Below are 26,800 nucleotides of genomic sequence, written 5' to 3'. Positions count from 1 at the left end.
ACTGTTCATAGCAGCTTCATTCATAAAAGGACTGGAAACACCTCAGATATCTATCAATAGGAGAATAGATAAGCATACTGTGTCATATTCATATAATAGAACACTACTATATATATAAACATAAGTGAACTAGTTAGACATGCAGCAACATGATAAATTTGAAAACTACTCTCTGAATCTTTAATGTTACCATCACACCATTGCTCATTCTGGTTTAATTTCATTCATTTAATCTCATACCAACCCTATCAAGTAGATAGTATTATGCCTCGATTTCAATAATGAAAAAGATTTGTAGAGGAAAAATAATATCTAAGATTATGTTCATTCGTTCATTCATTATTCATTCAGTAGTTAGTTACTGAGCATATACTCTTTGCCGACAAGCAGTGTACCATGTGTTGAGGATATGCAAAACTAGTCACAAGATTTAAACCCAGCTCTTCCACTACACCACACATCCAGGTGCTGTGATGGACCTAACAAAAAAGAATGAACAAGTCACTCTCATCGCCTTTAAGAAGTTAACAGTCCAGCAAAAGAAACAAGCAAATAAACAACCAATTATAATGCAGAAAAACAACGAGGATACAGTTACGTGTGAATCCTCAGAAGGAAATAACTGAAAATTCTGGCTGAGTTGATCAAAGTCAAACTGGCAAAGGGGCTAAAATTTCAATTGGTAACGTAAAAGCAGACAGAATGCCTTCAGACATTGAGGAAGAGGAGAAGTTCGAGATTTGACACTAAATACACCTGCTTGGGATACAGGCTCAGTTTCCACGTTTTGGGATGTGAGTTATTATCTAACAATACAAAGGGTTGATGTGAGAAATAGAAATAATACCTGCAAAGATCTGAGCACATGCAGAAGAAACTCAATTTACAGCAGCTTTTAGTTTTTGAACAAATAACTGGCCTTAGTCACATTGACAACAGGCACCTCCCATTGTAAATTTGTGTCAATCTCCAAGAAGGCCCACTGCTCAAGACAAGAATATGATTAACTTTCTGAGGCTGACAAGCTTAAGACTACTAGATCCTAAAGCCATGGTGACTTGCTGGCTCTTGACCTCCCTCCTTATTTGAACATGATTAGAGCCCCCGATATACACCATGAGACTATGATTAAGTAGAACTGGCTGTCTCAGCCTGAAGGACTTATAGGAACTTAAGGGCCAGGACGTGAAAACTTTAGGACCAGTGGGAATCGTAGCCCCTCTTCACTGTGCTTCCTGTGTATAACCACTTAGAACATACACTTTATCAGCTGCCTGCTCCGTGCCCAGCTCACAGCAATGCTTACTTTAACCTGCATCATCTGATCTATGCATTTCTAGAACAGAGGCTAGTGATAAGTATGAAATGAGTCTGACAGAGACAGCCCGGTAAAAGAGGACCAAAACCGCAGAACTTTCTCAATACGCAGAGGCTCTATCTGAGGCGCCTGCATCCAAGATTTTAATATAGATAATGAAAAAGGCTCAGTATCCCTTCTGATGGCACAATGGGTTAGTGCGGCTGAACACTGAAGCATTTGCAACATGAGAGCTCAGAAGTTTTGCAAAGCTGGCTGGCTCTCTATTGAAATTTCCAGTCAAACTAGAAGAATAATTATAGCAAGACTAGCCACGGTGCCAACCTCTCCTAACCACAGAGGTTTATATATGCACAGTTGACTGACAAACTGAAGGAGATGGGAGTTTGCATTATTTTACCACGACCAGAGCGAACAGCTACAAGGAGCATGGCACAGGGAGAGAGAGCAGGCTTACACGGTGCCACATACAGGCTGTGGGTGGTGCGGGGCAGATTATGTAAGCTCACCAAGCCTCCGGTCCCTCACCTGCTGGACGGGATGATGTTGCCCTGCAGGATGTTGTGAGAGTTACACATAATATAGACAATCACCTGGCACAGTGCCTTGCATGTAACAGACACCTAATAAATGGTTATTTCTGCTCTCATAATTAACGTAAGGCACAGTCATCTATAGAGCCAAGGAGAAGATACATACTATGAGCTGATTGCTTTTGTTGGATAGCGGCCACATTAAATGGCTTTTAGCCTGATTGCATGGAGTGGAGTTCAGGAAAGGGTGAGAGAGAAAGTGAGAGAGTTAGAATGAGAATATGAGAGACTATGTACTGGCTGAGGAGAGGATATCAGAAGAGAGAGAGGGGAGAAAAGGTTGAAAAAGTAGCTTTCAGAAGAAACATGTATACCTTGTTGAGTATACGCTGTCTGAAGGTAAGGTCTATGTTTTATTTTACTTCTTACCCGTTTTTAGTCATTATCACATGCTCCGTCAGTCTAACCTCACACCTGGCCCCCAGCAGACACTCAGCGAACAGGTGCTGCCCTCTTACTCGCAGGTGTGGCCATGACCAAACACGGGAAAAGGAAACCAACGGTGGTGCTCTGGGACAACTGTCAAGCCGGGGCTCTGACAAACAGAAGTGCCCTTTGTCCCAGCGGTGGAGTCACTGTGCCATCAAACTAACTCGCCGTGACAGGTTCCATTCACAACACCAAGAGTGACAGGAGGTCACTCTCCCAACAAACCCCAGATGGAGGCTCCAAATCTCAACACAGGAAACGTCTGCCCCAGTTTGTCGCTTTCTACCCCAGGGGGCAGATCAGGAGCATAAAATATTGTCGTGTGTCATCCTAGTCGCTCTGCACACTGTTTTCATTAATCCTCGTGACAGCCCTGTGGGAGGGATCAGATTTTTATAGGCTAAGAAAATAAAATTAATTCACAGAAGTGAAGTAACTTGCCTAAGGTTAAATATCAACCAGGTTTCCAAACCAATGCCCCTTTCATCTACTTGAAGTATAATTTACGTCCAGAGAAGCGCACATACTATAAGGGGATATAGCTCCATACATTTCCTCAAACTGAGCACAGGGTTGGATACCTACTTTAGTGAAGCATCTTTGCAAGACTTTTGCCCATTGTCTGGTCAGCGGTTTTGCAGGAATTCTTTATATATTCCGGATATGAGTTCTCCATCAGATGTATCTACTGTAAATATCTCCTCTCACACTGTGGCTTGTCCTTCTCTCTCTGAAGAGTGTCTACTGACTAGGAGATAGTCTTAAGTTTAATGTAGTCCAATCAACAAGTTTTTCCTTCATAGTTATTACTGTTGGAATCCTATTTAAGATGCATTTTCAGGGGCTGCTGCCTGAGAGACTGGTGGGGCTGTCAGTCTAGGTTCCTGCCTTTCCGTAGCCACATGAGCTAAGTGAAGCCACTGCAAAGCTCTTTCCTTGGCATCTGACTCTTTAGGAAAACGAAAATGAACCTGAAAATGATTTTCAGTCATTCATCAAGATGGGAGCACTGGAAAAAACGTGCAAGTCGCCCTGGCCGGTTGGCTCAGCGGTAGAGCGTCGGCCTAGCGTGCGGAGGACCCGGGTTTGATTCCCGGCCAGGGCACATAGGAGAAGCGCCCATTTGCTTCTCCACCCCTCCGCCGCGCTTTCCTCTCTGTCTCTCTCTTCCCCTCCCGCAGCCGAGGCTCCATTGGAGCAAAGATGGCCCCGGCGCTGGGCATGGCTCTGTGGCCTCTGCCTCAGGCGCTAGAGTGGCTCTGGTCGCAATATGGCGACGCCCAGGATGGGCAGAGCGTCGCCCCTGGTGGGCGTGCCGGGTGGATCCCGGTCGGGTGCATGCGGGAGTCTGTCTGACTGTCTCTCCCTGTTTCCGGCTTCAGAAAAATGAAAACAAAACAAAAAAACAAAACAAAAAACATGCAGGTCCTTGCCAGAGACCCTAACCCAGGCACGGCCAACACACGGCCTGCAGGCCAGATTCGGCCCGCGTAATAAGTTTACGCGGCTCACGGTTAAATTTTTAGTCTTCTCCGCTACTTTAAAATCTCAGCTACTCAGAAGCGGAAGCGTCTTTGATTATTAGAAATAGAGATATTTAAGAAGATAGTGATACGTGGAAAAGAATTCTGCGTGTGACTAATCTAGGGTTAACTTCCAATAATTGGTCGAATGGATTTGCAATACTTCTTTATTTTTAAGACAATTCCATTATAAAAATTTATGACTTTTGTACTCGTCTGTACTCGATCTGAACTGTTTGATGTTTAGCGGCAATGTGAAACCCACATTCTTTTAGGCGGAGTTTGCCAGTGCTCACCCAAGGTCAAACAATTTGTTATTCTTGTGGTCAAATGTGCTGAATCAAGTGGCATTGTAGCACAGACAATAGCTGCAGTTGATAACTGAAAACGTGTCCAAACTGTTTGTAAAACAAAATAATTGTTTTATTTGCAATATAACCCCTTCAAGCTCATTCTATTAGTTTCAATTGATTGCGATACAGTTTGGATATTTATACGGTATGTAATTATATTTTTATTAAAATAATATTGTATATTAAATTTTTTTTCACTCACATTTATTCATAAACAAATTACATAATAAAATTTTATTTACTTAAACATATCATTTTTATATTTAAAATTTTTAAATTTTAATATTTCGTCCAGCCTGTGAAAAAAATTTTCTTTCTAATCTGGCCTGGGGGCAAAAACTGTTGGCCACGCCTGCCCTAATCTGTTCTAGTTCCTGTTTTTTCAGCTTGATTTCTTAAGATTTCTTTTTTTTTTTAATTTTATTTATTCATTTTAGAGAGGAGGGAGAAAGGGAGAGAGAGAGACAGAGAGGGAGAGAGAGAGGAGAGAGAGACAGAGAGAGAAGGTGGGGAGGAGCTGGAAGCATCAACTCCCATATGTGCCTTGACCAGGCAAGCCCAGGGTTTCGAACCGGCGACCTCAGCATTTCCAGGTCGACGCTTTATCCACTGCGCCACCACAGGTCAGGCTTAGCTTGATTTCTTTTTTTTTTTTTTTTTTCTGAAGGTGGAAACGGGGAGAGACAGACAGACTCCCGCATGCGCCCAACCGGGATCCACCCAGCACGCCCACCAGGGGCGATGCTCTGCCCACCAGGGGGCGATGCTCTGCCCCTCCGGGGCTTCGCTCTGTTGCGACCAGAGCCACTCTAGCGCCTGGGGCAGAGGACAAGGAGCCATCCCCAGCACCCGGGCTATCTTTGCTCCAATGGAGCCTCGGCTGGGAGAGGGGAAGAGAGAGACAGAGAGGAAGGAGAGGGGGAGGGGTGGAGAAGCAGATGGGCGCTTCTCCTGTGTGCCCTGGCCGGGAATTGACCCCGGGACTTCTGCACGCCAGGCCGACGCTCTACCACTGAGCCAGCCGGCCAGGGCCTCAGCTTGATTTCTTAATGTCTCCTTCAATTCTGTGAGTAAACCCCCCCCCCCCGCCCTATATCCTTCTAATGAACTCTCCTTTTTAAGTGTCTGATTGGCCAGAGTCTACTTCTGGTGCTTGCAACCCAAGAATCCTAGTGATGGCTTCATTTACTCTCTCTATGTTGACATTATCACTCTGCTTTCATATACGACACTAACCACAGAAGCACAGCCTGATCAGTCACACTGTAAAAATTAGAAATTTCACTTTCTTTAAACTCAATCCTCTTCCTTTCATAATTTCAGTATAGTTTTAAAAACCATGAGCTCCCCATCCTGGCTGGGTAGCTCGGTTGGTTAGAGCGTCCTCCCAATGTGCAAAGGTTGCGGGTTCAATCCCCAATCAGGGCACAGTCTCTCCCTTTCTCTCTCTCTCAAATCAATCAATAAATTAAAAACAAACAGACAAACAAACAAAACAACCCAAAACTATGAGCTTCCTAACATCCCAGAGCTAGCTTTGCCTTGACACTCTCCACATTAGGAAAAACAGTGGCATTACAAAACACAGTGTCATTTTAAACACATTGACTCTTAGGGAAATGAAGAAGGGAAATCAAGCTAAAACTGGACATTCTGCAATAAAGCAGACAGTAAAAAGGTACAATGGGGCACGAACCCATGACCACATTATCAAGCGAAGGCAGCTCTGAGCTGTGCCTAAGGTGACTGATCATGACTATAGCCGGCAGCCATAATGAGGAGCACCAATGATTTAAACAGAAGAGCAAAAAACATGTTGGGTGAAATAGAGTACCTCCAAAAATCAAATGTATCCTGAATAGTCAGCATGGCGGGGAGAAGGTGACCATCTATAGAAACACTGAGCCTGGTAACTGGAAGGGTATTTGGAGATTCGTCTCAACAATCACTCTTGGCCTCTTCACATTTCACCAAATAGGAGCAGAGGTCAACACTAACAAGAGAGATTTAAAAACCAACAATGGAAGTTATACCTCCAAATGCGTTTCAGCTGGTGTGCCAGACACATGCTGCACTTTACGTAGAGCACTAGGCATTCTAGATTACGTCTCTCGGAGGTGGTGTGAGAGCCTGCAGTGTCGCCTTCAGCATGACCTGCGTGGTGGCAGATCTTCATTCTTTGAGGTCGACTGCGTTTGATTTTTCAAAACAGTCAAGGGTGATGGGAATGCAGCATAATCAAATGTCAGAATAACCTAGAGATTTTTTTCTCTGAACATATGTACCCTGATTTATCAATGTCACCCCATTAAAATTAATAATAATAAAAAAAGTCAAAACTCACTCAGGGTGAAAGCCAGTGAGTCAATTTCTATAAATTTATTTTCCTTTTTAAAAAGGGAACAATATAAAAAAAAGGGGGGAGGGGACAATACAACATAGCTGTTCAGAGTATGGACTTTGGAGTTAGAGAAATCTGGATTCTGACACTTGCTAGTGTCTGATCCTGAACACAAGACAGCCTATTGGAGTCTCAATTTCTTTACGCATAAGGGACTAACAGTCTATTTGACGGGTATGGTTGGTAAATGTATTGGAAGCTTTGTATCTTCAGCTTTCATCATTATGACTAAGGAAGAAGAATCACTTTTTTTTTTTTACTGTGGAATGTAAATTGGTTCTGAAAGTACTTCCCAAATAAAAGTTCATAAGTTTTAGGCCTTGTCATAATCATTACTGAGTGTCATGACTTACACCGTCTCTGGATTTATATCATTCAGCTCAGACCCTCAGAACACAAAACACAATCACAGAGTCCATGTACTGAGTGGGGACATTTATTTACAGGTGTACCTCTAGGTGTGGACAAAGCCTAGCCAATTATGCCATTCTGAGTCCATGGCTAGCACCTCGTGGGAGGAAGAATGGGCCGGGAGGAGGGGGTAGCTTTCGGTGTAAGGAAAAATGAAGGAACTGAAGGAGGAAAAATGAATCCTCCAGGGACAACCAGATTCATCCCCAGGGCATTTTTTACCCATAGACTCTATCCCAAGAGACAGAAAGGCTGCTTCAATAGGCAAAATTCAGAATTTCATAATTTAGAGAGACTGAGAGGAAATTTTAGTTAAGTCTGGATAATCCTGGAATTTGCTAAATCTTGGTTTAAACAACAGCTATTCCATCTTGACTGTATATTTGCTAGACACATTTAATACATTCTTGTTTATCTATCTATATATATCACAATTTTACTTGGTTAAGAGAATAAAAAAATCACTTCATCAATTATCCTTGAGAAAAATCTATTCATAAATATCCAGTTACTCTCTGCAGAGCTGACCCTTATTGAGGTTGCCAGAGAACGAGGTTCCACTGTGAAATACCCTTTCAATAGATCCCCCAGGCCATGCGTGGAGCTCAGGATCTGCAGCTGTTTTGACCATGACCTCATGTCTCCAAGGCACAGCATCTGTAGCAGAGCTGTCCCTCAGAGCACAAAAACAGGAACTGTTCATTCTGTCATAGCTGCCCCTTCTTGCATAATAGACAGATGTGTGTTTCCTATGGAGAGTCAGAGATAAGGTGCCAAAGACAGGAAGAGGCTGGGTCAAAGGTGTTGTTATTGAGTTTGGGAATCCTTCACACGGATGACCAACCTGACATTTCAAAACAATGGCTTTCAAATTGTTGTATGTCCTTGGTGACTCTGGAAGGTCAATAAACCAAAACACCACATCTTCAGAGCCCCAAACTAGAGCTGAAAGACCTGTCCTTATGCCACTTGGAGAATTCATGTAACACCTGTGGGCCTCCATTTCCACATCTGTGAAGTGAGGGGTTAGAGGAGATGATCTTAAATTTGTCCTGTCTTTAAAACCCTACATTTCATATCCATTCTTCTTCTTTATTGTGAAAGAAAACAGTGCGACCCACCCTATTTTGACCAGAATGGAGAATATGATATTGTTTTGATGGAACACAAATGAAAGAAATGATAAAATATGATACTGATGTTAAATGGCATTGATGATAAAACTGAATTGATGTTAAAGGTAAACACACATGCAGTGCTACGCTGAAGTCATTGTCATCAGAGAGCTGCCTGCTCATGTGTGATGTGCCTCCTTGTAATAGGCCCTGTCTCTCTCATCATCTATAGTAATGACAGGAAAATATCTGCAAACCCTCCAGATGGGTCAGTTAGTCCTAACTCATGAACTGTCAAGATGAACCAGAGCTGCAGACAGGAGGAGCACCTCCTCCCACTCCTAGTGGTCAACGGGTGAGCACCAGCAGCACCAGCGGCAGTGTCAGGGCCCTTATGGAGGACTGGGAAGTCTAACTGGTCTCAAAACAGCGGAGCACCCAGGTGTTATTCAGGAGCTAATCTCAGCTAATATTTATTGAGTACTTACGACATGCCAGGCTTAAAGCCACGTGCTATAGAGATATACTGCTTCACTTAATGTTCGGTTACCACCCCTATTTTAAGGCTCAGGAAACCAGGACTACAGGAGCTCGGGAACCTGGCCATGCTCTTCAGCCACACGGCATTGGCAGTTCTTCCACAGCAGAGGTGGACAGGAAATTTCCTGTTTCCTTTCTCCTGTGCCTTCTTTCCAGGTCCAGTGATTCACATCCTTCCCTCTGGAGCGTCAAAGTCCAGAGAGATTGTATGGCTCAGACGGTGTGACACTTGGCCTGGTCTTTGAGTTTTTAAAAGTGCTTTCCTCTAAACACCAAATGGTTCGACGTCTGCCTATATTCCATGAGCCAGTGAACTGCTGTTCCTAGGTGCTTACTCTGCATTAGGCTTAGTTCGTGTGGTAGGTACGAGCTAGGAACTGAGCTGAACAGCAAGTGTGTGTAAAAGACTTGGAGAACAGGCAAGAGTGAGCCCAGGCCTTAGGTTTCCACACTCGATGTTTCTTCCTTTCCTTTCCTTTCCTTTCCTTCCCTTCCCCTTCCCCTTCCCCTTCCCCTTCCCCTCCTTCCTTCCTTCCTTCCTTCCTTCCTCCCTCCCTCCCTCCCTCCCTTCCTTCCTTCCTTCTTACTGATTGATTTTAGAGAGAGAGGGAGGAAGGGAGAGAGAGAGAAAAGAACAGGGAATGAATCGTCAACCTCTGTACTTTGAGGACAAAGCTCTAACTGACCAAGCTATCAAACCAGGGCACTGCCTCTCTCTTTAAAATCAATCAATAAATTTTAAAAATTATTTTTAAAAAGCAACAATTCTTAAATTCATACTATGTTCCAGGCACTGTGCAAAAATTGTTTACTTAGATGATCTTATTCACTTTTCATAAGACTGCTATAAGCAAGATATCATTAACAGGACAAAAAGGGGCAGAAAATGAGGCACAGAGAGGTCAATAACATGCCGACGTTGTACAGTGAGGAAGTGGCAGAGCTGAGATTTAAAGAGAGGCTTTGCCAGTGAAAACAAAGGGATTTGCTTTGTAAAGAATTTTGATAAAATGGTATTTATTCCTGACAGGTCTAGAAAGAGGCACATCCCTGGGAATCCAAGAGACTGCTTATAGCTGACTTTCTCTGACACTAGCCAGGGGACATCGGGTAGGAAAGCACTATATCCCCAAGTATTATCTTTGTTGTTTACAGTAATTTTTCAGAAATGAAGGAGTGATCAATTACTATTGACCACTGAGACATAGGAGACTTATGGCTTCACTACTTGTCAACCCAACATAGTTATTTCCTGGCCTTTGGCCAACATGGCATAGCACACTATGTGTGTCTAAGGGGGTGAGTAACAGACTGGACGGGTGTGGACATGCGGGGGGATTTGTAGCAGTGTAGGCACAAAGCCCATGGCACACCTTGCATTCTTGGCTAAAATTCCTTCCTTCTCATAAAGAAAGGAGATTATGTGATTGTTTTAGTCATTCTTCTCCTGAAATGGCTTTGGGTGGAATAATACCACATCTGGCTGGGGTTTACGCTCCCAAACTGAGCAGGCAGCAAGGCCGTACTGACAGCCTCTGCATCTACCAGCGCTGGAAAGAGAGGGACACAGGCGTGGTGTTGGGCAAATGAGTTTGTAAAAATTTGAATTTTTTGAGTTTGCTCACTTTTATCATTAAAAATGGCGCTGGGCAGCACCAGGTATGTGATCTGTGAAATTTCAAATTACCTTCCTGCTTGGGAAGGGCCATTGTTAAGCTAATGTTTGCTGGAGGAGAGGTTTTCACGCCTCAAAAGGTTTAAGAGAAGAAAGAGAAGGAGAAGAAGAAAGAAGCCAAGATGGCAGGGAAAGAGAGAGAAGGCAGAGTGCTGAAGGAGAAGCTGGGGAACCAGAGGTGAGGGGCTTTGGGACTGGTGGGGCCTTTGACTCTAGGAAGAACCGAGAAGATTCTCCTGGTTGTGGAACTGGAGAATGTGTCAGGGCTTTGTGAGCTCTGAGTGCAAGGGAAGTGTTTTTCCCTGTGTGTTGCTCGTCGGCCGGTACGAGATTTAAATAAAGGAATGGCCCACCAGTTTCCAGCTCCACTATTTCTTAACCATCTGTCCAAACTCATGAGAACCTGCATGTGAATGGCAATGATGGCGGCGGCCCCTGGCCTCATACATGGCTATGCAGGAAAAGGCTGTCCTTTGCCATTAAGGCTGAACTTTCCAGGGAGAGGGGTCAGAAGAGAAATGTCACCTGTCTCATCTGCTCATACCCTCTATACCTGTTCTCAAGATACATTGAGGCTACATTGGCTTGTTGTAGAGAGTTCATACTTTCCACTGAAACTTAATTAGTAAAACTCCCCTAAATCACTCCCTCTGCAAATTGCAAACTCATTGAGACCATGAGTTGTATCTTCTAATTCAATCTGCTTCCCCCACAGGCCTGCTCTACCTGGGTGATAAACATCAACATCCATCATACCTCCTCCCTAAGGAATTCTTGCTCTTCCCCCCTAGGATTAGACTGGGCTTGGCCTTTCAAATCAAAGGGCCCCTCACTGTTTACATGTGTAATGCCTAGCTCTGCTTTCATGATGAATTTGCCTGTGTTAATCATGCTAAACTGAATTACAGCAACCTGACAATTGTTTTTGAAAATTGGTGCTTTTCTAGCTTTTAAAGCAAAGAGATTACTGGAGTCCAGTCCGGTAACTTTTTGTGTGTATGTAATCAATCATCTCTTGGTAGCAAACTCTTTGTACCATTACTCAACACTCTGGGTAAGAATGCTTTTTAAGAAACATGTCCTTGCTCGTAAAGCCTGGCAGTCAAATAAGAAGGCTCCTTGCAGGCAAATTCACCGCTCTTCTTGTCTCCTTCTCCTCCCTCCCCCTGGTCCCCTTCCCCTCCCTCCCCCTGGTCCCCTTCCCCTCCCTCCCCCTGGTCCCCTTCCCCTCCCTCCCCCTGGTCCCCTTCCCCTCCCTCCCCCTGGTCCCCTTCCCCTCCCTCCCCCTGGTCCCCTTCCCCTCCCTCCTCCTGGTCCCCTTCCCCTCCCTCCTCCTGGTCCCCTTCCCCTCCCTCCCCCTGGTCCCCTTCCTCTCCTTCCCCCTGGTCCCCTTCCCCTCCCTCCCCCTGGTCCCCTTCCCCTCCCTCCTCCTGGTCCCCTTCCCCTCCCTCCTCCTGGTCCCCTTCCCCTCCCTCCTCCAGGTCCTCCTCCTCCCTTTCTTCTCTTCCTCCCTCTCTTTCTTTCCTTTGTTTCTATACACCACTTCCATTCTATATACCATATTCTGTCCTTCTGTCCTTCCCGGGCCGTGCTTTAGTTCATGAATTCCATCACAAAAAACTAATCAGTCCAATCAAGGAAAACTAACACCTGACAGAGGCCAAAGTTCTGCCACCTCAAAATAGGACTTTTGGGATATTGATCTTAAGCTCATTATTAAGAAACCTAAGACTCAGAAAGAACCTTTGCCCCCCCCCCCCCACCACCACTGAAAGGAATTCAGATAGTGAAACTTGCTTAAGGAAGGGAGCATCCCCCTAGCACCTAAACTAAACTAAAGGTGGCAGGCAGGGAGAAAACCTTGTTTGTTTACTTCCCCGCATCCCATTGTTTCTGGGTTATCCGGCAGGAATTTGTTTACCACGTGTTGGCTCTCTCTGGTCTGCCTGTAAATGACCTGCTATCCCTTTGAAATTCCAGACCCTGCCCCCTTCTTCTTTGTCCAAAATGGCATCCAGACTTCAGCTGCCCATGTGGTGACTGCCTCTCTCACAGTCTACGGTGCTCCTGCCAGTATATCTGGGGAGGTCTGCACACTTTCTCCGGTTGCTCAGTCTCCAGTTAACTTGATTATTAGCCTAGCCGGAAGAACTTAGAAAGGTGGGAGAAAGGTTATTTTCTGGACCCCCACAAATCTATGTGATGATCACATCAGTGGCCAGAACCCAGGATTCTGGTTTTGTTCTGATTTCTTACAGCATGTCCCAGATGTGAGATGGGATGGTAGAAGAGACCAGAAAAAGGGAAAGTAAGACCTTGTGAGCAGAGGCTATGACACAGTCATCTCCCTGTCCTCTGTTAGGCCTGATGCAGCACCTCCAGTCGCTCAACAAGGGCTTACTAAGTGCCCCCTATGTGCACAATGGGGAGCAAACGGCTGGGGTGCTTGCCTCATGGGGTCCTCAGTCTCATGGGCATGAGAGAAAACGGATTTTTAAAAAACCCACCAAGAAATAGATCATTACAAACTATAATAAATGTGTTGAAAGAAAGAACACACATCAGAAAACAGAGGCTGGGAATTCTGATCTAGCCTGGGGGTCGCGGTAGGCTTCCTGGAGGAAGAGACATTGAAGCGGAGAGCCGAGGTATACAGGAGTCAAGGGAGCTGCGACTATAAACCGTGCGGCAAAGCAAAGGCTTTTCCATTTTACAATAGCTGGAGCAGAGAGGTGTGAAAGAAATCCTAGAGATGTCATCCCAATCTTCCAGTTTACGAGTAGTGGGATGAAGATCCCCATCCGATCCGCACCAGGCCACCCGCTCCCAGCCCAAGCCCTTGGCAGCATGCTCAGGACTCCACCACAACTGGAACAGCTGTGTCTGGGGCCAAAACAGACGTCACGGCCGTGATGACAGCACTCTGGAGACGTAAAGCTTGAGAGAACCAGTTTTATCACCCTCAAGCTGTCTCTTGGGACCCTGAGGTTAAGACAGATATTAAGAAACAGGACTCAGAAAGAAACTTTGCCCCTCTCCTTTCCTGCCTGAGAGACGCAGACAGAGAAACCTGCTTCAAGAAGGAAATCTTAGGATTTCACCTTAGTTAATATGAATTCAGTGTGGTAAACAGGAGGGCTTCAGGCTGGGGACTGCTGGCTCGAGACCCCCTGGGCCCCATAGTCTCTGAGTCACCTAGCAAGAATCTGCATGCCAGGTGTGCTCCCCTCTTCCTCGACCACCTGTAAATCACCTATCCTTACCTCTGAAATCTTATACCCCGTCCCCCACACCTTTCTCCTCTGTCCGAAGTGTCACATAAACCAATGTTCCCTGTCTTTGTAGTTTTTATGCATATCTGAATTTCCCGTGTGCATGTATTACCATTTGATTTTCTCCTACTAATCTGTCTTTGCTAATTTAACAGCCCAGCTAGAAGAACCCAGAAAGTGGGAGGGAAAAGTATTCATTTCTTTTTTTTTTTTTTTTAGTCTATACAAGGGCTTGTCCCATACTCAAATAGAAATGTAGTGGGTTGAAGATAAAAGGTTTTTAAAATTAAACTTTTAATACAATGCTGCTTCTGAAGACTGGCTCACTATGTTTGGGTATCTTTGACCAAAATGTATTTGTAAGTCAGGAAGGGAGAGTGAACTGGGCAGGCTTCCCCATCTGTGTGCAAAATGGAAACAAGATGGAGAAGCGATAACAGTAAGATGGAAATGTGATAAGTCAACCCAGAGCGATACTGCATGCCTAACTGATTTCACCCACCAGCCCAGCAAGAACTACAGCTGGCTCTGGTCCTCACACCTGAGACGACACAGAGGCAGCCCTGAGGAGCAGGCTGGGCATTCTCTAGGAGCCCGTGAAAGTTCTTGGGAAGTTAACAGCACCCAACCACCTTCCTCAGCGGCTCCCTTTCTTATGACACGGCCACACCAAGTGAAGACGTATACCTCCATTTTTCACTCTCGGTGAGCTGTCCTGCCTTCTCAGTAAACAGCACAGGTGCAGAATTGAGTTGAAGAACTGGTCACCTGACCGGTGGTGGGGCAGTAGATAAACTGTCGACCTGGAACGCTGAGGTCGCTGGTTCGAAACCCTGTGTTTGACGGGTCAAGGCACATGCAAGAGGCAACTACGAGCTGATGCTTCCTGCTCTCTCCCTCCCCCCACCACACCGGTCCACACACACACACACACACACACACACACACACACACACACTGCCTTTCTCTGTCTCTCTCTCTCTCTCTCCCCTCTCTCTAAAATCAATAAATAAAATATTTTTTAAAAAAAGAAACAAAGCTAGAACTCAACAAAAAAGAAGAGGAGGAGGAGGATGAACTGGTTAATGCGGAGGGGGAAACCTACATTTTGGTCCATTCTGTCATTTGCAAATTTAGACGTGAAACACGGGCAATAACAATCCAAGCCCTTAACTACCAACTCCGTTAACGATGAGAGCTGAGAGCGAGAGCAAGTTTTCCAAATGCTGCCAGGGGGTGTTGCTCAGCAGAGAGGCCTCATTAAGAAGGGATAAAAAGATGCTATTGACTATGGATTAAACCTCAGTTCCTTCTCCACCTCACACCTCTTCAGGGGACAAAGGATTGGAAATGTCTCTCCAATCAAAACAAGATCTCTCTCTGCCTCTCTATGATTCTTAGCCCCATCTTTGTGCTGGCCTCTTTGTCTCTGCAAAGAAGCTGCTTCATTGAAACATCAGAGAAGAAAGCAGCTGTCCCCCCAGACAATGAAGTCGCCTGCACACAGGCATTTCCAACGTAGGCAGTGCTGGCGCAATTCTCAACCTGTTGCTATAGTAGCAGAAAGAATGTGATTTGAGCAAGCAGCTCTGCCTAGATCCATATCCAAATCCCTGCAGCTCCAAGGAGAACATTAACCCTTCACTGCCCTTTCTCAGGGGCAGAGACACCTAGGGAAAAAATCCGAAATTTTTCTTAGGAGCTGAATGCTGTATGCAGTCTTTGCATTCACTCACTCACTCATTCATCCAATAACGACTCATTTAGATGTTTGTTATGCTGGTTCCTAGGTTCTCTATGCTAAACCGTGCAGACTTGGCCGTTGGCACTGAGGAAGAGGACGGGTAGGATATTAAGTCATTGCTAAAATACAATATATTACGCAGCATCAGTGTTGTACGGGAGATGTGTGAGGCTCTCACCAGAATGGAAACAGCATATCCAAGATAACCAGTGTATACATTCATTATTACAGAAAACCCCATCTATTCAGGGGCCACTGCGATTATTTGCTTGTTTGCATGTGTTAATTTGACAGAAATACTGATACAAATGCTGGCTCCCTTCACATCATGCCTTCTACAAAGCATTAGTTTAAATGAGTCGTTTAATCAAATCAGTTTCCCACATAAAATAGAAACAGTGCCATTTGTCAGAGAACAACTGCAATCGATTGCTGAACAGTCACTAGGCAACAGAAATGGCAGGAAAGAGCTCGGAAAATACACGAAAGCAGCAAAGCCGTGCCCTGGCTGGATAGCTCAGTGGTTTAGAGAGAGCACCGTCCCGATAAGCAAAGGTTGCCGACTGGATCCCCGGTCAGGGCACATACAGAAACAGATCGATGTTTTGTCTCTCTCTCCCTTCCTCTCTCTCCAAAAAGTAATAAATAAATAATAAAAAAAAATAGCACAGTCACAAGGTCTTCTAAACAGTCCCCATCTCAATTTATTTGTGTGGTCAAGATAGTAACTTCAGGAAAGACAACTTAGAAATGACTTTTAAGCCAGCTTTCTTTCTCTGACATTGTGGTGGGGACATCTCACCATCACTGAACACCTCCCTGCTAGACTTCCTTGTTTCCCACGGAGCATAAATACTAGGAGGGCGGGGCTTCTTAGGAGAATAAACTCAGCAGGTAACAATATTCTCAAATGCTTTTGGTGAAGCAAGGGAGCATCAATCAGGTTGCCAAACAAAAGCTGAAAGACCAAGAGGGCAGGTTGCTAATCTGGGTTGTCCAGTAGATGTGGTCTCAGGGAAGTGACCCAACCCTTTGTACCCCAGTTTCCTCGCAGGTAAATTGGATACACCACACAGTTAGTTCCAAAGGCACACAATGATCACAAGCAAATGCTGATAAATCCGTGGCCTGTAATAAAGGACTCCATTATTATTCTCAGCCAAACACTGTACAACATGGGTTTTGGCCTGCAGAATATCTGAGAACCTCAGTCATATTGTAGGACAGGGGTCCCCAAACTTTTTACACAGGGGGCCAGTTCACTCTCCCTCAGACCATTGGAGGGCCGGACTATAAAAAAAACTATGAACAAATCCCTATGCACACTGCACATATCTTATTTTAAAGTAAAAAAACAAAACGGAAACAAATATAACATTTAAAATAAAGAACAAGTAAATTTAAATCAACAAACTGACCAGTATTTCAATGGGAACTATGCTCCTCTCACTGACCACCAATGAAAGAGGTGCCCCTTCCGGAAGTGCGGTGGGGGCTGGATAAATGGCCTCAGGGGGCCGCATGTGGCCCTCAGGCCGTAGTTTGGGGACCCCTGTTGTAGGACATAGGTTCCTTATCTGAACCAGGGGCCCAGGCTACAAGCCTTTCACAGGACAAATCAGAGAAAGACAGGCCATTGGGGAGAGATAGTCACTAAAATCTCTCTTAACCACAGCAACATTGGGCTAGGGTTTGGGAAACAGTCCCAAATGTTTGAACTAGATGGAAACTGGTTTCCTTTTGCCCCAGAAAGAAGTGACGATAGCAAAGAAATGTTGTGTGTAATCTGAAGTAGACTCCACTCCAAACAATGCCCATCCTGGAAGTAAGCAGTGGACACCCAAGCCCAGTGATCCATGGTCTTTAAATTTTGGAGGATGGAGTGAGAATGGAAATGGAGGCATTCTGTTGAGATGCCAGCACCATCGCTGGACCTACCAAGATGGAGGCACTTGCAGGAATTCTTTTCCCTTAAAAATTCCATTGGGCAGATCACAGTAGCAAAGAGTCTGATGCTTCTCCCACATTACAAGGAGCAGGCCGGTTCCACGTGATGGGCATGTGCCTCTTGGTTACTCCGGGATCCAGCTATGACTCCACGAGCTTTTCTAAACCGGGGAAGGTCAAGTCCTCACATGCCCCTCTCCCACCACAGAGGCTTATCTAAACGGCCCTAATTCTTCACCCCTCAGTCCATGCCCTCTGACACATGACTCTGCTCCTTCTCTCTGCAAATATCAATTTCCCTGCCCTTTGCCAGTGGACTTGCCCATGTGACTTGCTTTGGCCAGCAGGATGCTAATAGATTTGTGACATAACCTGAAGCTTGAAATGAGCTTGCCCCTGTGGCCTGTGTTCTTGTATCTCTCCCACCACTATGAGAAGAATGTGCCCAGGCTGACAGCTGGTCCCAGGAGGAGGATGGGGGACACATGAAGTAAAACCAACCCAGCTAAGCCCAGCCAAGATCAGCTGGCTCTCCCCACACCAACAGGCAGACATAGGGGTTAATAAAAGCATGTTGTTGTACACCCACTGAGATTTTGTGGTTGCTGTAATGCACCATTTTTGTAGCAACAATTGACACACCACTAATGATAGACTCACCATAGTAAAAATTTGCCTGCAGTTTAAAGGTTAAAACACTGTTTGCTTTACTGTCTTAATACACAGGTAAAGGATCTCTGATTTTTTTTCTTCCCTGTTAGACTATCAGGTCCTCAATGCTGGATCTTATTACATCTCCAATGCCCAAGATATTCATGGAAGCCATACCATCTTCTAGATCCCAGGGGATACAATGGTAAGCAATATGCAATTCCAGCCATCTGTCTGCACCTGTGAATTTTTCCCCCTCATCTAGGATCAGGTCAACATGCTTTTTAGCCCAAAGGCAATTACAAAGTTTACTTAGGCAGCTGGAAGTATACCAAGTCAGAAATGAACTATGAACCACCTGAGTGGTATCTGCCTAAGTAAAAATCAACTAGAATCACATTTTTTTAGTAAGGAAAGGGACTGAAAAACCATTGAATTATTGGTTTTCAATTCTAGCCAATCACCAGAGCTTTTTATATTACAGATTCCTAGTCTGCATCTATGTATATTTAATTGAATATTCTGGTACAAGGCTGAGGTGTCTGTATTGTTTATTTATTTTTATTTTTTTTTTTATTTTTCTGAAGTGAGAAGCGAGAAGATAGAGAGATTCTCACATGCGCCCGACCAGGATCCACCTGGCATGCCCACCAGGGGGCGATGCTCTGCCCATCTGTGGCATTGCTCCATTGTAGTTGGAGCCACTCTAGTGCCTGAGGCAGAGGCCATGGAGCCGTCCTCAGTGCCCAGGACAACTTTGCTCATGGAGCTTTGGCTGAGGGAGGGGAAGAAAGAGATAGAGAGGAAGGAGAGGGGAACAGGTAGAGAAGCAGATGGGCGCTTCTCCTGTGTGCCCTGGCAGGGAATCAAACCCGGGACTTCCACATGCTGGGCCGACACACTCTACCACTGAGCCAACTGGCCAGGGATGCATCTGTGTTGTTTAAAAGGTCTCAGAGTAATGCTGATGATCACAAGAATTGACCCCCTCCCCAATAGAACTCCTCTATCCAGTGACTGAGTCTCATGCTGAGTTGCATTAAACACTTATGATTGACATTAATATGTGGTAAGGTGCCAAAGAATTGAAAAATTAATATTGATATTTTAAAGTCAGATTTCTTGTTCTCTCCTTTCTGTAGGGAGTGAAAGTAAAGGAATATGAAGATTCCTAGCTTGCAGACACATGCTGTGTAGGAAACCCCTTTTTACCAGGAAGCTTAAAGGGCATTTTATAATTTAGGCTAGGCATTCAGAGAGATTTTGTAAATACGATTTTTATACTTGTGTGTGATTTGCACCAATTCAGGATAGACGACAGTATTGTACTGTAAAGAGATTTTGTGCTGGGGAGACTAAAATTCCCCCTCCCCTCACCTCTGTGAGAAACATGGTAAACACCTAGCCAGGTGTGTGTGTGGGGGGAAATAGGCAAGCCACTTTCCTTTCTTTTTCTTTCTTTCCTTTTTTTTTTTTTTTTTAAAGCTGGAAACGGGGAGAGACAGACAGACTCCCACATGCGCCCGACCAGGATCCACCCGGCACGCCCACCAGGGGCGATGCTCTGCCCACCAGGGGGCGATGCTCTGCCCCTCTGGGGCATCGCTCTGCCGCAACCAGAGCCACTCTAGCGCCTGGGGCAGAGGCCAAGGAGCCATCCCCAGCGCCCGGGCCATCTTTGCTCCAATGGAGCCTTGGCTGTGGGAGGGGAAGAGAGAGACAGAGAGGAAGGGGGAGGTGGAGAAGCAAATGGGCGCTTCTCCTATGTGCCCTGGCCGGGAATCGAACCCGGGTCCCCCGCACACCAGGCCGACGCTCTACCGCTGAGCCAACCGGCCAGGGCCTTCTTTCTTTCTTTAATGAACCATTTACAAAAGCTTATTCTCTGGTGCCATGTGGGCTCCCTGCCCCATCCTGAAAGCATATAGTTAATGCATATACCTCTAGACAAAGGAATAGCAAATAAACACTAAAATATTTGGAAATATCTTTTAATATGAAAAACAATATTTTTGCTATTGTATTACCTTATAAGTTTTGATATATAGGAATATTTTTTATAAATCCTATAGACGAATATTATAAGTTTGCTAATGAATTATGTCATCATTCCCCCTCCCCCTTTTCCCACCAACCTGTGTGTGATCAAAGGTATATAACCTACCTCAGGGCTGTGCATGGGGCGCATGATTTGGGTCAGCTGTGCCCCGTGTTAGCCATATGCAGCCGGCATATTAAATTTCCTCCTTTTAATAAATCTCCTTAAAAATTCATTTGGTCTTGGTGTCTCTACATAAACCCAGCGAAACAGTTCTTTACAACAAATAGACTCAAAGGTAAACACAGAGGGACCATCCCCAGGGGACCACTAATACATCCATTAGTTACTGTTAGCATAACAAACTCTTCCAAAACCAGTAGCTTAAAACAATAAGCATCGAGTGTTGCTCACGAGTTTGTGGATCTGGACCAGTTTGTCTGATCTCTGGGCCCACTCATGTCTGCGGTCAGCTGGCTGGTCTAGGATTGCCTCATCAACACACATCTGGTGCAAGATTGCTGCCACCTGGGGTGACAAGGGTCCCTGGGTCACAACAAGCAAGTCCAGGAGTGTCCATATGGTGACTGGGCTGGATTCCAAGGAAACCAGCAGGAGCGTGCGAGGCCTCTTCAGACCTGGGCTGGTGTCCCGTGCCGTGCGTCCCTTTACTTCTGCGCATTCTACTGGCCAAAGTAAGTTGCAAGGCCAAGCCCAGGTTCAGGGGCAGTGAAAACAGACTCTACCCCTTGTAAGAGGTTCAAAGCCATGTCACAAGGGACTAGATTCAAAGAGGGGAACCCCTAGGACCATTTTGGCAACCAGCCTGTTACACACCGACTGTAATGAGAGAGAAATCCCACCTGCATCCAAATGTGATTCTTAAGTATGGGCCAAAGTCTTCACCCTAATTCCAAAATTTTACAAAACCTTCAGACCGAAGTCTCACTGGGTACTCCTCATTTCCACCCCTGCCTGCACATACACGCATCTTCCTTAATCCTCAAGATCTCAGTCTCAAACTAAAGCAAAAGATATCTGTTTGCTCTCAGAGCTATTTTATAATAGCCTTCAGGGTTTTGTTTTGTTTTGTTTTGTTTTTGTATTTTTCTGAAGCTGGAAATGGGGAGACAGACTCCCACATGCGCCCGACGGGGGTCCACCCGGCACGCCCACCAGGGGGCGTTGCTCTGCCCATCCAGGGCATCGCTCTGTTGCGACCAGAGCCATTCTAGCGCCTGAGGCAGAGGCCATAGAGCCATCCTCAGTGCCTGGGCCAACTTTGTTCCAATGGAGCCTCGGCTGCGGGATGGGAAAAGAGAGAGAGGAAGGAGAGGGGGAGGGGTGGAGAAGCAGATGGGCGCCCCTCCTGTGTGCCCTGGCCGGGAATTGAACCCGGGACTTCTGCACTCCAGGCCAATGCTCTACCACTGAGCAAACCGGCCAGCCTTCAGGGTTTTTGTTTGTTTGTTTTGTTGTTGTTCTTGTGGTTGTTTTTGTATTTTTCTGAAGTGAGAAGCAGGTAGGCAGAGAGACAGACTCCAGCATGTGGCCAACCAGGATCTACCCAGCATGCCCACCAGGGGGCGATGCTCCGCCCATCTGGTGCACTGCTTGGTTGCAACCGGAGGCATTCTAGGGCCTGAGGCGGAGGCCATGGAGCTGCCCTCAGAGCCAACTTTGCTCCAATGGAGCCTTGGATGAGGGAGAGGAAGAGAGAGATAGAGAAAAAGGAGAGGGGGAAGTGTAGAGAAGCAGATGGGTGCTTCTCCTGTGTGCCTTGGCTGGGAATTGAACCCGGGACTTCCACATGCCAGGCCAACACTCTACCACTGAGCCAACTGGCCAGGGCCAAGCCTTTGGGGTTTTTAAAGGTGATATGGATGACATGCCATCCTCATGAGGACCTGTCCAGGGCAGGTGTGTCTGTGATGTCTCTTCCTGGATGTGCCTACAGATGAAATGTGGCCAAATGCTCACCAGGGCCCCATCTTCCACAGGATCCCACAGGCACTAACATGAGGAGCTGCAGTGCGTCGGAAGACACAGTACAGGAAAAAGATAACACACAAGACCGGCAAAAATCCCTGAGGAGCAGGAAGCGGGAGCTCACTGACGATTACAGGCTGAGGCTAATTACATTTCAGCCACCAGCTGCTGGCTAAGCCCTCTTCACTCCACACCCCTACTTCGCTCAGCCTTGCCCCAGCTGGGACCACTGCAGAGACGCACTAAAACCACGGTGGCTGAATTCAGAGCGATGCTCCCTGACCCAGGCCCTGCAGCACAGCCTGGCTGTGTGCAGCAGTAGTTATTATAGCACCCCTACAACTAAGGTGCTACCTTCTGTCTTTAACCAAAGACCACCATGACCTTTTGGTCAGCTCCACTCAAATTCTCTAAACACCTACTTGTGAGGTTTGGGACAGCAGGGGGTGGTAGAGAAATGAATTCCAGAAACCAGAGAACACAGGACGGCAGAGAAGTAGTGGTGGCCAAGTAATTCCTGATGGCTCTTTGGAAGGGACACGAAGAGCAGGAGCAAGCACATGCTACTCAAAGGCAAGGGTGTCGGAAGTACAGTTTGGTTCCGATCTGTACGGCCAGTTTCCAGTCTGCTTGGTGAGGATCACAGCTTAAAAGACTAAACAAAAGGATTGGATGAAAAACACAGTGAAATAAAAAGAAATGCTAAATTCATCATGAAGATGCCTCCGAAAAGCCAAATCCAAGGAGACACTGCATTCCATTCAGTTTCTGAAGAAAGCCTAGGAAGCTCCGAAACTGAGCAGAACAGGCTATCAACCGGACACGCCGCCCACACTCCTCTAACCTGTATTCCGTTCCTGAGCACTGGGGTGGAAGTGAGTGTGGGAGGGATGTTCTTATACTAACCGTAATGCACAGTCTCTAAAGTGCAAACGCCTAGGAAGGAAGGGCCAAATGGCTATCAATGTTGCTAACCCCATGGGTGGCTTGGAGTGACATCCATTTGTTTCTCAGTCATAACTGAGAAAGGGTCACAAATCTAGACCTTGCATCTCCAGTAAAATCATCATAATGGCTCCCACCCCCATCTCTTGCTCACCTGGCAACAAAGTAAGTGACATTCTTGGCTCATCTTCTAAAGAGCTGGCTGATTGGGCTGCAGTCGATCTATGCTTTTGATTTATTCACCATAGGGCAGGGGTCCCCAAACTACGGCCCGCGGGCCACATGCGGCCCCCTGAGGCCATTTATCCGGCCCCCGCTGCACTTCCGGAAGGGGCACCTCTTTCATTGGTGGTCAGTGAGAGGAGCATAGTTCCCATTGAAATACTGGTCAGTTTGTTGATTTAAATTTACTTGTTCTTTATTTTAAATATTGTATTTGTTCCCGTTTTGTTTTTTTACTTTAAAATAAGATATGTGCAGTGTGCATAGGGATTTGTTCATAGTTTTTTTTTTATAGTACGGCCTTCCAACAGTCTGAGGGACAGTGAACTGGCCCCCTGTGTAAAAAGTTTGGGGACCCCTGCCATAGGGCAACCTAAGCGGTAAGAAAGCAAACTACCGGCATTTCCACCACAGGCACAGGATAACGGCCATGACGGAAGACTCCTGATTTCAACAGTGACAACGAAAAACATACTGTACCTCCCTGAAACTCAGAAGACGCGTACGCAATCTCAGAAGCAATTTACACTCTGCCGGCGCCCTTCATTTTCGGTACACCACTTTTTAGGGCTCTTGTTTATTGCTGCTCTAAAAACCTAGACACGGTGAAGATATGTTGCTCCTTATACAGAGTCCTTAAGTTGCCCGCACGGCGGTGCCAAGAAGGAACCTGTGCTGCATTCACAGAGACACCTGGGCACAGGCCAAACAAACGGTCACACGCGTCATGGGAGTGCCTCTAGTTTGGGCAATTTCTACTGCCGTTATCCCGTTAAACCCTTGAGCTCAGCGTCTTCACACTCTAGTGTCATCCGGATGGAAGCCCTCCCATCTGTTATAAAAAAAAACAGGGCTGTCTCAAGTGTACCACGGTAATGTTGTGTCAAATCAACGTGGTATAGACTCAAAAGAACGTTCCCCGTCATTTTCTCTCTCCTACAACATCTTTCTCGACCTCTCGCGGGTCAGAAAGTTTGGGCTTGGCCAGCAACCAGAGGCAGTTGTTTGCCTTCGGAGGCCGGTGCAAGCAATAGCTTGTGTTTAGAATAAATATTGAAACCAGAAGCCTGTGAACAAAGCAGCGCTTGACGCCTCTGAATTACTCCCTCACGCACAGCAATTGAGGGAGAAGGCCTTGGCACCGGCCCCACGCAGGGAACCTGCTCCCCGGCCGCCTCCATGTGCTTCCAACCCGCCCCTCCAAGAATTCTGGACACACTATACAGAGATCTCTGTTCTCCCTCTCAAATAGCGCATGAATCCCACATTGAGCATCTGACTGTTTTCCTGCCCAGAGCACCACCGATTTAATTCAATGCTCCCACGTTCATCTCTATTTAATTAGACCAACATACCTTTAAACTCTTCTACTCAAACCCCCATCCACTGGCATCTTCCATTCGACAGGGAAATCTTTGAAACGGGGTTTTCTGCTTGCTTGGTTTGTTTTGTTTTGAGACAAAGTGTCCTCATGGTCTATTTTAAAGCTATGGTAATAACTTAGGCTACTTTTCAATTAGTCAGAGGAGCCCATAAAATGCCCACAATCTTTAGCACTTCTCCTTCTTCAAAACCTATTTGATAAGCAGCGTAGTTTTTTTTTCATTTTCCCCCCCTACAGGGCCAAAAGGGTAAGTTGCACTAACCAGAGGTAATTAGTACATTAAGTTTTGATTCAAGGCCAGGCTATCAGGTTACAGGTTCTCATAAATCCTGCTGGGAAAAGACAAGTCTTTGTCTTGGGATGACTGAGAACTAACCCATCCACCAAACAAAACACCTTCAATCCTATCAGGCACTCCCCTAGCTAAACACAATAGAGAAGAAAAGCCACCACGAAAGCAAATAAAATGAATGAAGTGGTCCTGCCGCTGGCAGCCCTTACCATTGAAAGTGGAGGTCCCTTCCGGACCCTCACAGGGGCTCTGGCTCCTCCTGCAGTGGGGTGAGGGTGGCGAGGGGTCCAGGATGTGGGTGCGGGCAGAGGGATGATCCGTGCATGCTTCAACAGGACTCACCGCCGCCTGCCTGCCTGTCTGCCACTCCGTCCTCTCGTCTGGGTGGGAAGGGCCAAGATAAAAAAAAAAAAAAATGTGCAGGTTACTCACTGGCCTTCCCGGGCAGGCACACCCAGGAGGAGGGAGAGGCGAGGCCAGACAGGGAGATTCTTCGGCTCAGATCTTGCTCCTGATGCCTTTTGTTAACACTTCCTGAACTTTAAACTCAATCTGCAGGGGCACGGGTACTTTGGGGAGGCAAATAACACTTGGGTAATTAGATTCCGAAAAGGCTTAATGCAAAGGTTACTTTGAAAGGGAGGTAGGTGCTTTAGCACGCACCCTTGAAGATTGAACTCCAACTCCAGGTGGGTCTCCACTGCGTCTGAGCATTAACACTGGCACAGGAAATGAGGGGAAGGGGCTCCCTCGGGCAGGAGCCTGGAATGGCCCAGAGCAGGCAAAGCTGGATGTGATTTAGACAATGAATTTCTCTATCTTCTGGGCTCTAAATTGTCGTGAAACAAGATTCTCTCTCTGCCTTGTACAAGAGGCACATTCTTGAAATAGGTATCTGGAAATCAAGAGTTTAGAAATGGATTCACATTGGAAATGCAAAATAAAAACCCCTTGCTACATGAGAGCCCAGCCTTTGAGAAGTTTTAAAATGAAGGCTTTCACAAATAGGGGGATCTTTCCGTGATCTGTTTCGTTTGGTGTAAGCGCGGTTGTTCAGAAACAGAGGCATGGAGGGCAGTGTTACCGCAGGAGGTGGACCAACAGACCAGCAGTGAGGGGGAGAAACTGACACCTATTCGAGAAACTCAGGACCAGGTACTTCTCTCATTTATTTCAGCCTGAGAACACCCTTAGGAGGGAGGCATCCTGGCTTCTCTTTCACATGTGAGTGAGTGCACAGAGACCCAGAGGTTAGGGAACCTGCTTAGGACTCTGCCAGCCAGTACACAGAAGACACAAGATTTGGACCCCGTTTGCCTGACTCGTGGCACCACACCCCCCGGCAAGTCTTCCACCATTCCTGAAGAAATATTCACTTCCATCCCACCTAAGTCTAGGTCACCTTTTCTTAAAGATGTATATGGTTCCAAAACTGAAAAGTTGTGGACTCTAATTCTGCAGGGTAATAATAGATACAATAGAGGTAAGAAAAAAAATGTATCTTCTCACCTTTAATATGCTAATATCTATTGTGCATTTCTCAGCTCCAGACCTACAGAGTGCCATGTTTCCTTACCAGAGGCTTTTTTGCTTAGGTCTTTTGGGTTTGGGAAACACTGTTATAAAGACGGGTTACTGAACTCTTCTCCCCCTCTGCTGGGGTCTGAATGTTTGTGTCCCCCCCCAAATTCGTATGTTGAAATCCCAATGCCCAACGAGATGTCAAGAAGTGGGTCATTTGGAGGGGATTAGGTTTCGAGGGTGGAGCCTTCATGAATGGGGTTAGTGCCCTTATAAAGCAGCCTTCGCAGAGCTGCCTAGTCTCTTTGCCATGTGAGGGTACATGGAGTCTTCAGCCAGGAAGAGGGCCCTTACCTGACCATGTTCACACCCTGATCTCAGACTTCCAGCCTCTAGAATTAAGAAAACTAAACTTCTGTTGTCTATAAGCTGCCTAG

At 46.1% G+C, this 26,800-nt stretch overlaps 1 protein-coding gene across 5 annotated transcripts in view; it reads right to left on the bottom strand.

Annotated features, from left to right (window-relative positions):
- STON2 (stonin 2) overlaps window positions 1-26,800 on the bottom strand; it is a 153,873-nt gene that overhangs the window by 33,197 nt on the left and 93,876 nt on the right. For 4 of the 5 annotated variants that reach the window (XM_066342514.1, XM_066342516.1, XM_066342518.1 and 1 more), the window contains one exon: window positions 25,052-25,222. The exons of the other annotated variant lie outside the window; for it this stretch is intronic. In XM_066342514.1, the coding sequence (XP_066198611.1) occupies window positions 25,052-25,222 (171 nt within the window). The remainder of the gene's footprint in view (window positions 1-25,051; window positions 25,223-26,800) is intronic. 5 annotated transcript variants of the gene reach the window in all.

This window comes from Saccopteryx leptura, chromosome 6 (assembly GCF_036850995.1).
Source record: "Saccopteryx leptura isolate mSacLep1 chromosome 6, mSacLep1_pri_phased_curated, whole genome shotgun sequence".
NCBI lineage: Eukaryota > Metazoa > Chordata > Mammalia > Chiroptera > Emballonuridae > Saccopteryx > Saccopteryx leptura.
Note: the sequence above shows the minus strand (reverse complement) of the source record. Positions and strands in the feature narration are given on the sequence as shown.